General features: G+C 45.1%; 1 protein-coding gene across 2 annotated transcripts in view; it reads left to right on the forward strand.

The window, feature by feature from the left end:
* The first annotated feature begins 11,436 nt into the window (after positions 1–11,436).
* SLC12A2 (solute carrier family 12 member 2) overlaps positions 11,437–16,754 on the forward strand; it is a 48,166-nt gene continuing 42,848 nt past the window's right edge. Inside the window, exons 1-2 of one of the 2 annotated variants that reach the window (XM_081943298.1) lie at positions 11,437–12,295; positions 12,695–13,500. In XM_081943298.1, the coding sequence (XP_081799424.1) occupies positions 12,778–13,500 (723 nt within the window). In that variant the 5' untranslated portion in view covers positions 11,437–12,295; positions 12,695–12,777. The remainder of the gene's footprint in view (positions 12,296–12,694; positions 13,501–16,754) is intronic. The other variant, XM_081943297.1, reaches the window with a different exon arrangement.

The following is a 16,754-nucleotide window of genomic DNA, read 5'->3' on the forward strand; positions in this document are numbered from 1 at the left end:
ATGATGATTGGAACATGTGATGGATTATGGGGTGTAGGGATAGATTATGAACTTTCAACTGGGTGGAATTCCAGGAAGAGAATCAGAGTTGGAATTCCACAGACGTGCCAACATGCCTGTATGATTAAATTGGAACTTTAAGGATGATTCTGCCTTGGTCTCTGATTGATTTCATGCATGGTATTTGGAACGCTGACACATGGACTACCAAGACTTAACTCAAGATTGAAATTGAAATTGATCATTAACATTTATTCAAGCCTTCATGGACCCCCTGTGATGATATATGGACCACAGGTTAAGAACCATTGTTGTATCTTGTTTAATTTTGCATTATTATTACCTCCCCATAGAAAAACTTAATTAACTAGTTTTGATATTTAATCAGGATTTTCCCTTGTATTTCCAGGGGAGAAGAGAATACCCTAGTTTCATGAGTACGTTTGAAATAACCACCAAGGCATGGAAACAAGAATGCAGACATTGAAGATGCCATTGTTCTCAACTCAATAGTGGTTGGAAAGCAATCCCATTCATTTGTTGAGTCAACTTGAGGCAGGTGATAAATGAATTTGGTAGGACTAATCCTGCAGTTAAAAATTAAGCAGTTGAGTACTGAAGACGAAGAATATAAATACAAAGGTGAGAAATTCTGGTGTATTCTCCGAAATATCTTCAGAGACAAACCACAGAATGGGAACTTATAATAATATTTATGTGGCATAGCTTGGGTTCTTGGAAATAGCTGTAGATTACATCAACTTAATAGAGATTCTAGACTTTTGTTTTTCTTTTTTTTTAAATGTAGTTTATATTGATCAAAACTTCATAACATAAATAGCATGCCCCCAACTCAGACTTCCAGATGTGGTCTTATTAAATTCCCAGAATCTAAGGTTGTTAATGGTAAGTCTTATGTAAATATTCGGAACAGTGTCATGGATGTATTCAGAACGATCTTCATGGCTAGATTTACATTATAATTCCTCTATTAACCTCAACAAATTGGCTTATGGCTATAGTTTTACCAGATATTCCAATCAAAGTTTTGACAGTTACTTTGGAGGCAACAGCGTCATAACCTTCTTGGAAGCAAGTTTTCCCCAAAAGGTGCAGTAAGTTTGTAGATTTTATATCATTTAGTAGCTTTGGGAATAGATATTTCCTTATTTTCTAGGACAGGAGGCTTCTATAAATTGCAAGCTTTTCAATTTTATAAAGCTTTTATTCTTTCCTCTAGTTAGATGCTTCACAAAGTCATGGACCAATCTTAGGTACTTGGGATTCCTGATTCATGCACAACAAAAATAGTTGCACCCATCTAAGCATTATTAATTAAGCTTGCAGGTAATATCTGATGATGTGAGAAAATATAAGGTATAAACAGTGGTGGGTTTCAAAAATTTTTGGAACCTACTCTGTGGGTGTGGCCTGCTTTGTGGGAGTGGCTTGAAGGCCATGTGACCAGATAAGAGTGGCTTGCCGGCCATGTGACCGGGTGGGAGTGGCTTGCCAGCCATGTGACCAGGTGGGAGTGGGATGTTAGAAGATCCCAAATGAAGTTAAAAAGGCTGGGTCCCAAACCGAGCTGGATTAACTGGGATAGGGGGAATAGGGGGTAGAGCTTCACCAAGGACCCTCCTCTCCTTTCCCCTCCTGATATCGCTGCCTTTCCCCAAAAAAGCAGAGGGCATCAGTATTTAGAAGGAGCGTCTCCCAACTTCCCCCCTTTGTGTCACTCTTTTTCTCTCTCTCTTCCTCCCCCCTTTCCTTCCTCCTCCTTTTCCTCTGCACGGTTCCCCCCAGTTTTTCATGCTGAGCCATTGGGGGAGGGCAGAGGGAGAGAGAGAGACAGATTGAGGGGCGCAAAGAGATGGGGGTGTCTCATTTTGAGAAGCCTCCCTTTGCAAAAGATCGCTGAGAGGAGGAAAGGGAGGATTCCCCATCCCACTCAGCGCTGTTTTCGATGGGAGGCTTTCCCCCCCCTCTCAGAGCTGTTTCCCTTCGCAAAACATCGCTGAGAGGAGGAAAGGAAGGATTCCCCACCCCACTCAGCGCTGTTTTCGATGGGAGACTTCCCCCCCCTCTCAGAGCTGTTCACAAAACATCGCTGAGAGGAGGAAAAGGGAGGATTCCCCACCCCACTCAGCACTGTTTTCGATGGGAGGCTTCTCCCCCCCTCAGAGCTGTTTCCCTTCAGAAAAGATCACTGAGAGGAGGAAAGGGAGGATTCCCCACCCCACTCAGCGCTGTTTTCGATGGATAGGCATCCCTTGGTTTAGCAATGGAGTGGCTTCTGGACAGGCGGGGGGGTGAGCGAGCGAGCAAGTGAGTGACAGGGGCGGGGCAGGAACATACTTCCCGGTTCATTGACCAACTGGCTTGCCCGAACCGGTGCGGACCAGCAGAAACCCACCAAGGGTTATAAACATCAAGTTCTACAAAGGTATTTAAAAGAACAGTCTTTATTTGATAATTGTGTTCGTGATTAAAAACTTCAGCATAGACTGCAAAGCGGAAGATATAGTAGCAATTATAAATCAACACACTGAAAAGAGCTTTTGGGCCTCTGAATTAAACAAGGAGTGCAAATTGCTCTGAACTATTTTGACTAGAAAGGATTAATCATGGAATTCGCCTGGCAAAATTTCAGAAGTCTACAACACTATAGGAAAACAATAAAATTGTGTTGTACTATACAAATGTGTTTCATTAATAATTTATCTATTATTCAAGAAGAAACATAGCAATTTGTAAAGCAGATCCTTTTCTCACATTGAGATAATGACAGTTTTGCCCATCCATGAACACTAACTTTGCAACAAAATAGAAATAAGCCATCAAAGTAGAGTGAACATTTGAATGGAAAATATTATTTTTATATAAAGTGGCACACAATTTTCTCATGATATAAAAGTTTTATGAAAAGAAATTCAAATTTTGAACATGACCTAAATACATGGTATGTTGTAAATTTTTACTTTACGTAATGCAAAAGTGCCATAATATGGCCAAATGTATTGACTTTGAATGTTTCATTCTTATTCACATTTGCACAAAAGGGGAACCTCATTATCCTTACTTGAATTATCTTGAAAAAAGTATAAAATTGGGTGGCCAAGTTCACTGAGTTCAATATTTAAAATATTTAGATACAGAATATAAAACCTCATTTAAAACAATAAAACTAATAAAAAGAATCAAATAAATTAAAATCTATATAAATAAAAATGTAATGTTTGTTTGTTCAAAATCTCAAATCTTCGAAAGTTCTTCACTGATTGCTTTGAAACTTTGACACAACGTTGCATTAGAATATATGTATGTTTTTATATACGTATATTATATAGATGTCACACCTGTGACAGGTAAAAACATGCTTTTCTCTCCTCTCCTCCTGCCGGGCCTTTGCTGTCTGAGGTGGGGTGGCGCCTGCACCATCCCTTGGCCGCCTTCCTCCGCCCTTAAGCCAGACTCCCCCTGCCCAGCCCAGCGTGAGTGCTCTCCACCACCCCCACACAGCGAGCCAGCTACGGCCCCGCCAAGGCGGCTCTGACGGAGGGTGGCGGCGGTGTCAGCCTGAGGTGCAGTAGGGCTGGGGCGCCCACTGGGTGCCTGGTGAGGCGGCAGCTGCAGCGTGGCATCTCTAGATGGGCCGCGGCTGGCGGGAGCTGCCTCGCATCCTTCTCCTCCCCCTGCTCCTCAGGGGATGCCGGCCGCCTCCTCTCGCCGTTGCCACTGAGGGAAGCTGGGTCAGGGGTGGCGGACACCTTCTCCTCCTCTCCTCCTCAGCCCGGCTGGGCCGGCACCTGAGGCAGGTGTCGTCATCATCAGTGGCAGCGGCGGGCCTTCTGCCGGCCTCAAAGCAGCAGCAACCACAGCAGTCTGACTCAGCACCAGAGGCATGGGAGAGGAAGAAGATGGCACAGCCTGCGATGTTGCCTCAGCAGTCCGGCAGCAGCAGCAGCACCGGCTTGGAGGACTTCCCGCCCAACCTGCTGGCCCAGCTGATGCCGCTTTCCCCGGCCTCCGATGCCACCTCCATCTCGGTCTCCTCCTGCTCTCCTGGGGCATGTCCGCTGAAGAGCCTGGCGCTGCTCTCACAGGGAGGAGGAGGCGTCGGGGGTCCGGCAGCCGCCTAGTTGAAGAAGAAGAGCAGCTTCCAGATCACCAGCGTGACCCCAGCGCAGATCTTGGCCAGCCTCAACTCCAACAACAGCATCGCCGAAGATATGGAGAGCTACGACGACCTGGACAAGTCACAAACCGAGGACTTCTCCTCCTCCGAGATACTGGATGTCTCGCTCTCCTGGGCCACCAACTTGGGGGAGGCCGAGCGCAGCTCCTCCGAGGAGAAGCTCAACAACTTCCACGAGGCTGACAGCCCCGACGCTGTCTCCCCCAACCAGCCTCGCCTGGCCCAGCAGCCCCGAGGCCTGACCAACAACAGCACCCACCCATCGCCCCACTACGCCCACGGGAGACACCCCCCAGCCTCCCTCCCACGCTGGGGTCTGGAGGGGCCCCATCCAGCCCGTCGTTCCAGAAGCTGCCCGTCGCGGAGAGCTTGGAGGGCTCCAGGCTGGGGCCTATGGGAGTGTCCTCCATGGTGGCTCTTGCAGGGGCCACCATGGCTCACTTCCATGTGTCTGCCGGGGAAGCCGTGTCCGGTGCAGCGAGTGGCAGGTGGGCAAGACCCTCATGAACCTTGCTGCTGCTAGTAACGGCATGGCCCTGCCCGGAGGGAACCACCCTGGGAATGTTTCTTTCTTCGCATGCTTTTGGTAAATGTGCCCAGTCCAATGTCTTTCCAGCAATTGAAAATTGTTTCTCACATGGACAATTATATGTTGCATGTTCTAGAGCCGGCAAACCAGACAATCTATATCTGCACAGACAATGGAACAACAAAAAATATTGTATACCCACAATCATTGTGAAATTAAACATATTAGAAACTTGCGCTTTCTCTTTTCTTTTCCATTTAACTAGACTGGGCCACAGCAACACGTGGCCGGGTACAGCTAGTAATATAATAAAATCATTTCACCCCCCACCCCAGCAACAGCAGATCACACGAGCCATTTAATGGGCTCCATCGTGCTCTGGGTTACCCAGGCCTGCTTGCAGAACCAGGTCTTCAGCGCCTTCCGGAAGAGTATTAGAGTAGGGGCTGTTCTAATCTCTGGGGGAATGATGTTCCAGAGAGAGGGAGCCACCTTGGAGAAGGCCCTTCTTCTGGGTCCCACCAGGTGTATCTCTCTTGGGAATGAGACCTGCAGCATTCCCTGCCTCTCCGCTCTGATGGGTCAGATAGATGTGACAAGCAAGAGACAGTCCCTCAGATAAGCTGGTCCCAAGCCACGAAGGGCTTTAAAGATGACAACCAGCACCTTGAATTGCACCCGGAAGCAAATTGGCAGCCAATGCAGCTCCTGCAGGAGAGGTGATTCATGTGCACACCGGGGTCTGCACAAAACCATTGTTTCAACAATGGCAAAGAGTTTCTTGAATTGTGATGCCCTTGTCAACTCTGTGATCTGAGCTGAAGCATCTTTGTTTATATACAAACCTAAACCTTGATCTTGTAGTGAAGAAGCTACTGAAATGCCTTGGTATAAAAATAAAAACCATTAGAATGTAAAAAAAAAAACACTTGGTATTTATATCAGCTGAATAAATATTAACAAAAGATGAAAGTATGCAATTAGCAATGAATTATATACAAATGTGCATGCAGATAAGTTGATACAATGTTGTAAATAAATACAGATATATGACTAATATGACAGCATGTTACACCCAATTACATAGGCTACACAGCAATATTTCACACCCCAAATAGAATAGAATAGAATTCTTTGGCCAAGTGTGATTGGACACACAAGGAATTTGTCTTTGGTGCTTATGTTCTCAGTGTACATAAAAAGACAAGATACATTCATCCAGAATCATAAGGTACAACATTTAGTGATAGTCATGCGGTACAAATAAGCAATCAGGAAACAATATCAATATAAATCGTAAGGATACAAGCAACAAAGTTAAAGTCCTGCAGTCAAAAGTGGGAGGAGATGGGTGAAAGGAAAGATAAGAAGATTAATAGTAATAGTAATGCAGCCTTAGTGAATGGTTTGACAGTGTTGAGGAAATTATTTGTTTAGCAGAGTGATGGCATTGGGGGAAAAAACTGTTTGTGTGTGTAGTTGTCTTGGTGTACTGTACTCTATAGCGTCATTTTGATAGGAGTTGAAACAATTTATGTCCAAGATGTGAGGTCTGTAAATATTTTCACAGCCCTTTTTTTGATTCATGCAGTATACAGGTCCTCAATGGAAGGTTGGCAGTAATTAATGTTTTTTCTGCAGTTCTGATTATCCTCTGAAGTCTGTGTCTGTCCTGTTAGGTTGCAGAACCAGACCAGACAGTTATAGAGGTACATAATGTTCCCACAGTTCTTTCCTCACTACATATATGTATAACCTGAATCACAAAATACATGTTTGGTTTTGGTTTATTGTAAAAATCCACATTGCGATTTATAAAGCAAACCATGTCTTAACATGTCATCAGTGTTGGGCTCCTATCAGTTTGGACCGGTTTGGCCAAAACAGTGGTGGTTTCGCAGCCTGGGTCACTGGAACCGGCAGCTACCCAGGCCTGCCAGGCCCCAGAACCTATGCCGCCACCATCTTGTTTTTCGCTTCTGCACATAATTTTTATTATACTGCGTATGCGCACAGGCTCGCACAGCACGCCTACGAGTAGTGCCTGCTGGAACCCACCTCTGCATGTCATGCATAATACCATGTATTATAACTTCATCAGTAACTGCCTATATGCTTTCTAAATACTACTTTGTAATGAGAAAGCAGATTCTGCCATCAAATCTCAAATCTGTCAAAAAGTGTGAGTTATATGAATTGTTGTTTCCAGATGGCAGATTTCTAGTTCTACGTAGCAATCAAAAGAAATTGTGCAAATATTTCTTTTACCCCTTTTTCATGTATATGCTGGGGAAACTGAAAAAACAAAAATCAAATCAAACTTTGGCCTCCTGAAAAATTATGTAAATAAAGTATACTAATTACACATTGAAGAAAAAGTTTCTGTCCAAAGAATGCAATATTTTCTATATTTCTTTAAAAATAAATATTGACTGTACCTAGAAATATATAACATATTTTACCAGTTAAAGATATTGCAGTATTTTTCAATTTTTGACATAACATCAGATGTTATGTCAATCTGAATGTCCTTACAATGTCCTTACAAGACTGAGTCTTCTTGCCAAAGTTTCTACTAGAACAAATTGTTTTCCTCTTTGGGTAAACAGATTCAAATTGATAGCAGTTATGGATTATAAATTAGAATATTTATTGGCAATAAAAATAAGGACGTTATAGATGCCTTTTCCTGATTACTTGTTCAATTCAGTCTTATATAATTAAGCTATTTTGAAACTGTTTACATGTACATAGTGTTGGTTACCGTTCCTTGAACCCACCTCAATTGTCCAATATTTGTGGAGTCCTTGACGCTTCCTAAACTGAGTGGGCAAGTGACAAATGACCAAAACAAACAAACCTCCAAACAATAACAATGGAAGTCAAAACGTTTATTAAAAGCAATCCACTCGGGAGATGTTCAGGGGCTGCAGTAGACAAGAATCTCCTGTCCTTCAACAGATGCCACTAAAAAAATACAAAAATTAATCCAGCTGTTTTAGCTGCAGGATTTGCAAGTTAACATCAGTTGCAAGGGGTGACAGCTGGTTATGGGTGATGCCGGGGTAGAGGCGGGAGAACTCAGCACAGGACAGGAGGGAACGGGAGGATCTGGAGTCGACCTCCATTGTGCAGGGCGACCCATCGAGCAACAGGGAGACTGTGATCTTCTTCGATCCGGTCGAGGCGTGGCTGACCGACACTGCAGGGGTGGCAGAGAGGTCTGGCTCGACAGTGAAGCAGTCATCTCGTCAGCGTTGTTGGCGGCAAGGCTGCTGGGGGCGAGGTGGTGCCTGCTGGCTGGACGGTTGCACGGGGACGTCTGGGCGCTGAGGTAGCGGCAAAGCAGCCCGGCAGACCTGGGGCAGGTGGCCCTTCTTGTGGCATCTGCGGCATACTGAAGCCTTAAAAGGGCAAACGGTCCAGGCATGGTTTCCTCCACAACCAAGGCAGACCCCCCTGGTTTGACGGAACGGCTGCTGCGCTTGGTGCCGCAGCACGGCCCCCAGCTGGTCCACCTGGTCCTCTTCCTCGAGGTCTTCCAACGGCACGAGCTTGTCTATGAGGCAGGCTTGGGTGGTCTGAGGAGGTAGTTGGTTGTTGAACATCTTAGCTGTCAGACAGCTCCACAGTTCTGGTCTCTTCCACCACCTGCTGCAGTGTGATCTCCGGTCGGGCCAACAAACACCTCCTCAGGTGGAGGTTCCGGACCCCGCACACAAACTGCTCCACCAGCGAGTCGTCCCGGTCAGTGAACTCGCATGGGATCGCAGCCGTCCTCAAGGATTGAAGGAATTGGCTGATTCGGATTCCTTCTGTATGCATTGGCGAAATGCGTAATGGTGTGCAATCCGTGAGGGAGCTGGAGCGAAGTGATTCTTTAATTTGGCGATTAAATTGTCCCAGGTGAGGGAATGAGCCGGGAGTGGCGGCAAGAGCCCTGGCAGCGTTGAACATGACCGGCCTGCAGCAGCTGAGGAAAAAACTGACCTTGCAATTCGCGGGCAGGTTGTAGTTGCCGTTAGCTATTAAAAAGCATTGAAGCGCTCCATGAACCTGGCCCACATCTCGCCTGGGGTTTCATAAGGAGCGAAAGAGGGCATTGACGCCATGGTAGTGCCTGTAAATGGGACGAGGAGGCAAGAGCGAGAGACAGAAAAAAAAAACACAGCCTCATCGGCTGAGGGAACACCATTCACTCCCACTAGGGCGCTGTTAGCTGGCCTCCAGGATCCCACCTTTGTCACCAGTGTAAAAGAGTGGCCGAAGGATGAGGCAGGACGAGTTCTGAGGCAACTCAACAGGTTTATTTAGAACGAGCAGTCAAAACTATATACATAAGGAGTTCAGCACCTTTCCCTGCTTGACAGCTATTTATACAGAGCTGTCAAGCAGGGCAGCCAATAGACACGCCCTGAACAGTCCGCGCTCAGCCAAGCAGTGTCTTAGCCAATCAGGCGCGGCTTGGCTGTTGCTGGCTGTCAGGTCATAAGTCGAGGATAGAACATAAATCATACACCACAGTTGTCAAATTTGTCGTGTCACCTTGTCGTCATGTGACATTTCGTAACATTTTTCCCATTCGTGGAACTGGGTACTTGACGCATCCGGCCCATGGGCTGCCAGTTTGACACCCCTGCCATAGACTGAGTCATTAACTAGAGTAGGTATTATTAGTACAGTAACAGATTACATATCCCATTCAGGAACACAATATAAACTGAATCACCCATCTCAGGAAACATAAAAGCAGGTAATTCTGAATCAGTATTTTGTACTACAGTATAGGATATATGAACTGGATTATTTTGCCACAATCTTGATCTAATATCCACACTGAGAAAAATGGGAAGAGCAGAATTCAACAACTGTGTTAGCTGCCTTGAACTAGAACATCTCGGATGGAGAATGAATGCATATATTTATGTACAGGTGGTCCTCAAAGTACAACCCCATTTGTAACCAGAATTTTCACTGCTAAGCAAGGCAGTTGTTAAGTGAGCCAAGTCCAATTTACAATCTTTTGCCATAGTTAAACAAATCACTACAGTTGTTAAGTAAATCATGCAGTCATTCAGCGAATCTGCCATAACCCATTGACTTTGCTTGTCAGATTCCATCTGGGAAGGTTCATAAATGGCAATCCCATGACCCTACAAGGCTGCAACCATCATAAATAGATGCTGGTTGCCAAGCTCCTGAATTTTGATCACATGACCAGGGGGGAATGCTGCAATGGTCCTAAGTGCAGGACAAGTCATAAATAATCTTTTCAGGGCTATAGCAAAGATTTTCCAAGGATGCCTAAACTTACAATAATTTTATTGCTGTTGATATATAGATTGTCTGTTGTTGCTTTTCTACCCACAATACTAAACAATTTGTACAAAGGGGACTTTATTTATATATATATCCCCCCAAATGGGGACTATCAATTATTTTTGTCTTTGTAGATAATTTAGAATCCTTGGATAATGCTCATATAATCTCTGTGCCAGACTGCAAATTTAATAATTCTCCATCTTACCTAAGAAAGTAATCTATTAGAGGCACGGCTTCGACCTCATGAGTACACATTGTATTGTTTTAATTGGGTTCACGCAGCACATTAAAACAGATTATGACCCAATGTGATATGCAAACCCATTCAATATCTCCTCCCAATTCCTCAGCTTTCCTTTTAAGGTTTAAAAACAACTCCCACGAACACGGCAAAGGAGTAACATCTTTTCACCCAGGAATTTTCTACCACAACGCTATTTATGTAAGAGCCTACTGTTTTCTACTTGGACAGTTGTTTGAAAATCCATGATGGTCCATCTTAAGATGCCAGAGACATGTGGAGGACATACTCATTTTCCATTATTTGTATACTACATGTAGGGGCAGAGACTAGAAATCTCGGTTTTGTAGAGCTGCTCCAAGTGTTATCTACTTCAGCAGCAAGAGTTAACTCTGAGTAAATGCTTCCTTCCATGCTCACTGACAAAGTTGATTTAGAGATACCCCCTCAGCTAAATAGGTTACAGAATTCACATGGCATCAGCTAATCTTCCTCGACTGGGTTGAAAGGGTGAAAACAGGGCCCTTAACATAAAATAGCGTCATAGCAGAAGCTTCCTAGATGTAGGGCTGTTACTCCTTTTCCTTGAATGGGAGTTGTTTCTAAACCTCGGACCTTGAGAGAATAATTTCCACATCATTTAGCCTGTCCATGTCGGGGAATTTTTGGAGGATGCTCAATTCAAAGAAAGTATTCACTAGTATGTACCACACCAATTTAATTTAATTCCTGTGCAGCAACAACCACCAACTTCTCAGGATTGTGATAGAATTTAATAAAAACAGCAATAAAAACTTTAAGTTTTCGGTTTGTATAACCATGCGTGGACTGTTTTTGTGTGGGGACTGCGTTTCTCCCCCTAACGTAGGACATCTTCGACACCCTAGGAAAGCAAGGCTTGGCTCAGTGAAAGCCATTACACATCTTTTAGCAACTGAGACGTCCTGAGCAGTTTTCCCTGGGAAGCCAACATCCCCTTGGAGCATGTGGAGATCCGCTCCTTCCTTCTATAAACCGCCCTCCTCAACGTAAAGGTTGCCGGGGCTTCTTGCAACCTCCGTCACGTCTGAGCGTCTTGATCGCGATATCTTGAAGCTTGGTGGGGGTTTTTTTTCCTTCCTTCACAGCAGAAGGAAGAGCCGGGGAACTTTCCTAGCCGTCCGCCCACGGAGGAGCAGTTTGCTTCGTAGGCCCGCCCATCCCCGCTTCGAGCCCAGCGTCAGTTTTATAACCCGCCATCTGCCTGAAAGCTCTTCTCCGTCGAAAGGAGGCGGAGGCAAGCAGCACGCCGGGCGGATGCCTTCTTCCTTTCCCTCCTTCCGGACACTACGGGAGTAGTAAGGACGCTGCTGGCTGAGTCGTCCTGCAGGGGGAAAAGCGGGCCACGCTGGACCGCGGCCTCGCTCTTTCTCCGAAAGGCATTTAAGCCAGGCTGAGGCTCCCGGCGGCCACGCAGCGGACAAACCCTAACCTCGAAGTACGCCAAAGCCGAGCCAGCATCCGCCAGCTCCAGGAGTAGCGCCCGAACGCTGCTCCGCCCTCGCCGGGCCAGATCCCTCCCTGCTCGGGCTTTGCCTCCGCCTCCCGCTCCCCTAGCAGCGGATGCTTTAAAGACTCGTCCCCGAGCAGCGCGGCTGTTAGGCGATTGGCTGCCGCCGGCCCGCTCTCCTTCGCTCCTTGGCGCCGGCTTTCGCTCGCTTCGGGGGTAAACTGAGGGGAGGGAGGGGGATAACGGAGGGCCCAGCGGAAGCTTTGCGGCTGAAGAGGCCAGCCGCCGGCCGGATCGCACAGGCGTACGCACACACGTGTCGAGACCTTATTCAGACTGAGACAGCGTAGGTCCGTGGCGGGTCGGTCAGCCGGTTTCCTCCTCCCCTCCGCGGCCCCCCGGGGAGTGCTGTCGCCTTGGCGCCCGCGATACCAAGCGTGTGGCGTTGCTGCTTCCAGCCGTCCCTGAGACTTCGGGAGACGAACCGAGGGTGCTCCTTGTCTGCGGGGTCGTGAGGTAAGAGAAAGCGGGAAGCAAGGCGACGGGGGGGGGGGGGAGTAGCGGAGACGGAGACTCGTTCCCTCCCCTCCTTCGGCTCTTTCCTTGTCTCGGGTTTCGAGGAGGGGGACCCGGGTAGGCAGAGGGGCGAGAGGGGCCAGCAGCTGCGGAGCATCACCATCACCTGGTGCGGCGGCGGCGGCGCTAGAAGGACTGGGGCGGAGGGACTGGCAGGGAGGGAGCGGCAGGGCCGGGCCGCGCAGTTATCTACCGAGGAAGTGCGGCGTGTTGCCTTGCTTTCTCTCGAGGGCGGCGGAGTGGAGCCCGGCAGCGGCGGGGCGCCATTAGGTGGTTTTAAAGCGCCCCGAGCGGCAGCCAACTGAGGGTTGTTGTTTTTTTTGCTTGCTTGCTTGCCAGAAACGAAAGGACTTCATTGAACCAGCCAGAACCGCAAGGAGGTCTGTTCAGGTCCGCATTGTCGCCGCAGAAAAGCAGAAGCCATGGAAGCAAAATCTTCGCGCGCATCCTCCCCGCCGCCCCGCTCCGGCTCGCCGAAGCTCAAAGCTGCAGCGGCGGCAGGGAGAGAAGGAGGAGGAACCACCGATGCAGCAGCAGCCACAGGCGCGGAGGAAGTATCTCGTCTGCCGGCGAGTGACGGGGATGCGCCGGCTGGCACAGGCGACTCCTCGTCGGACCCGGGGAGCACCTTGACTCCTGCCTCTGGAGATGGGCTGGGCAGACCTCTGGGTCCGACGCCCAGCCAGAGCCGCTTTCAGGTGGACCTGGTGGCAGAAAACTTGAGTCGGGCAGCCATGGCAGAAGAGGGGAAGACAACTGAAGGCACCCCCGAAGTCCCCGGTGATGGGCATAAGAAAAGCAGTGAGGAAGCAAAAGGCCGGTTCAGGGTGAATTTTGTGGACCCCTCGGCTGGAGACGATAGCTCTGGTGAACTTGGAGGTGGCGGCCCAGAATGCTGCAGTGTCAGCTTCCAGAATGGTGGTGACACGGTTATGAGTGAAGGGAGCCTACATTCCGGGGGAGGCTCAGGAGGACACCATCACTACTATTATGACACTCATACGAACACGTACTATCTGCGCACCTTCGGCCACAACACCATCGATGCCGTGCCAAGGATAGACTATTATCGGAATACTTCTGCTGGTCTAGGAGAGAAACTTATTCGGCCCAGCCTCGCAGAGTTGCATGATGAGCTGGACAAGGTGAGTGATGGTGAGCAAGTCAAGAATATCTGGTAACCCCATTTGGGATATTTTTAAAAAAATGGGGCATCAGGCTGATGCAGTGTCTTGCTGAGAGTATAGAAGTAGAAAAATACTGTGTTTTTCTAAGCAAGGTGAGTTTTATTTAGAATCTATATATAAATGTTACGTTTTCTATGTTCTCTCTGCATGGACTTTGGCTTTAAAGATATGCATTGCAAATGTATTTTCTGTCTTTCTGTCTTTCTTTATGTTACATATTGTCTCATGTTTGTGCATCATTTACATGGAGCCAGTACACTTTATAGGTCTGTAAAAGTTAATGGAACACTACAGCAGTGCTTGTCTGGTCTAAGGTAATAGTTCCCCCTTCCAGATATCTTAGTTCATTTTAGATTAGGACAAGTGGTTAAGTAGTTGCTGGAGAAACACAGTGTAAAGTCTCTACATGATGTAGGAACAACTGAAGGCCATCTTCAGATAGGCCAGAAGAAATCCCTTTATTAATATGGATGCTTGATATAAAATATTCTCCCTCAGCTTTCTGGTTTTCTGTGTGCTTCGATTATTTACTGGTGCCAAGTTCTTTGTCAGTCCACTGGTCAGACTTACTGCAATGTTCATGGATTTATAAGCTGTCTATAGATATGTAAATTATGTTTGAGAGGCTATTTTCAGAATAACAAGCTTTTACCTAAATAATTTAATAACACAGGCTGCTTTAAAATTGCATCTTCCCAATGTCAGAATTAAACATGCATTTGTTATAAGATGATGAAAGGAATTTAAACTCAGCAGCTTAAGTACTTCAACTATGTGTAGGTCTGAAACATATTAAGGAGTTTATAGTTCATTATGAACTTTATTAGTGCTTATTTATATTGTATTTGAAAGTTTTGATAACTTTCTGAGCTCTGTCTATTTGAAAAGTAAGTCTATAAGAGCCATTGTTAATATTTCTGGTTTTATTAAATAATTAAGATTTCCCAAAAAGAATTGCATATTGACTATTACTATTGAAAACCTGTTTGATAAATTAGTATAAAGATTAGATAGTTGGTTAAAGCAATATGTTAAATGTTGACAATAAGGTAAATATACAATGGAAATTTGGTTCCCATTGTGTTAACAGCCTTTTAAAGATATAAACATTGTTGCTGACGGGAAAAATCTGGCATGATGAATATTGAACAGGTATTATACTACCTATTATAAAGCCTGCTCCAAAATTTATCTAGTGCCTAGTGTAATATGGAAGAATTATATTAGTAGAATATAAATGTCGTTTTCCTGTAACAGTGCAACTCTGTTAACTCCAGAATTCATTGAGTTGGCTTGGAGCTTATTAAAATCTATTTGTCTTGAGTATTGTCTAAATTAGATTTCCATTTTTTCAGGAAGTATATTCTAAGCATGGCAGTTTGAATCTAAATACATAGAGTGTATTTATGGAAGAAGTAGGGTATTGTCTTGAAAGAAATGAAACAGGTTAAGCAGATATTTTTAGACAAATGAGTATTTTCCATTAAAAGTATACGTTGATTGCTTTTTAGCAGTTAAAAAATTGCTACACATGTATAAGCAATCTTAAAATGAGCAGTATATTCTGTAAATGTAAAATGGTTATTAGTTTAAAAATTGAAGTTAATGTAAATTATCCTGCTTAGAAAGTGATTATATTTATTATCTTTCTGTCGTGTAGCTTTGTCATCAAGAAATCTTGCAGTTGTGGTTATGTTGATTGTGTGAGGGCAGCCTGTCCTATGGAACTGCATGCAAATGTGGTATGTTTGAGGATTATTGTCAGGTCAAGAGCTGAAATGTTAGCTGGGTGGCTCTTTAAAGCTTGCTTAATCAACTAGCTCTAATTATCTATTAACTTAACATTAAAAGTAAAAGAAAATGTTAAAGAGGGATAGATATCCAAAGAAATATATCTGATGAAATCTTAAGCCAAGCTAAAATGCACCAATTCGGTTGGTTACCTTGGTTCTGCATTACTTTATATCTTTTTTGATATAAAAATGAGGGTTACCTTGAAGTGAGGGGTTCCTTGACAAGGATATTTTGAAACTAGTTACACATATAGCACTAGTTTAGGTACTTTATGATATCAAGTCAGCTGATGTTATAAGAAGGTTCAGCCAAAGCTACTAATGCATCTCCGAGTAGCAAATGCATTAATCATCTTGGCAATCATTCTGGCTTTGCTATATTGTATGGAATGTGATCTTGTCAGTAACATTTTATGTTAAAATTTGAAGAAAATATAATTTCTCATTTCTTAGAATATTTTAAAGTTGATCTATGTTATTTGAGAAGATGAAGAGTGACTGGTTTGATGAAAATCACGAGACTGATTCAGCAGCACTTCAGGTTAAGAACAATGTCTACACCGACAGGCAGAATGAACTGTCACCTGTCTCAAAGAAAGGCAAGTTTAAGCACCTACAGAAATACAGGATGAGTGGCAGCAGAGAAAAGCTGAGCTGGTAGAATGCTGCCACTGAAATTCTTCAGCGTCAGTTTATGGCACTTGTAAATCAAGATGCTTCCTCTTGTTGTCATCTGAGCTTGATCAAAGATCAGGAAGAATCTAAAAATCACTAGGCTAAATAGTTTTCTAACCTATTTAATAGGCCATCCACAACTGATCCTGCTGTCTTACAGCAGATTCCTCAGCTGTCAATTTTGGATGCCTTAGTCTGATGAGATCAAGACAGTGATCTTGCAGATGAACTCAAATAAAGCAACAGAGCAAAGGGTATTCCTGTTGAGATCTATAAAGCTCTTCACCTAAATACCGTATAATTGTTTCAAGGAAGACATTTCGTTCATGGAAGAGATGCCTGATGATTTCTGTCATGCCCTCATCATAGCTCTTTATAAATAAGGGAAGTTAATCAAACCGCATAAATTATAGAGGCAGCTCACTGCTGTCCCTTGCAAGATCTCCCCCCCCTCAACCTCCGTTTCTCCTGAGTAGACTTGCCAATGTTTTGGAAAAGAACCTCCTGGAGGCACAATGTGGCTTTTGGCCAGAAGTACAATAGACATGATATTTACTGTGAGACAAGTCCAGGAGAATTTCGTTGAGCAGAACAAGCCTCTTTACTCTTGTCATCAAGTTGATAAAGCCATTTGACACTGGAAACGGGGGCTCCCTGGATCATCCTGAAAAAACATGGATGACCAAAGAAATTGATTGAAGTTGATTCAGCTGCTCCACATCAGAATGACAGAATAGGTTCTTT

Source organism: Natrix helvetica, assembly GCF_964273705.1.
Source record: "Natrix helvetica genome assembly, chromosome: 2".
NCBI classification, from domain to species: Eukaryota; Metazoa; Chordata; class Lepidosauria; order Squamata; family Natricidae; genus Natrix; species Natrix helvetica.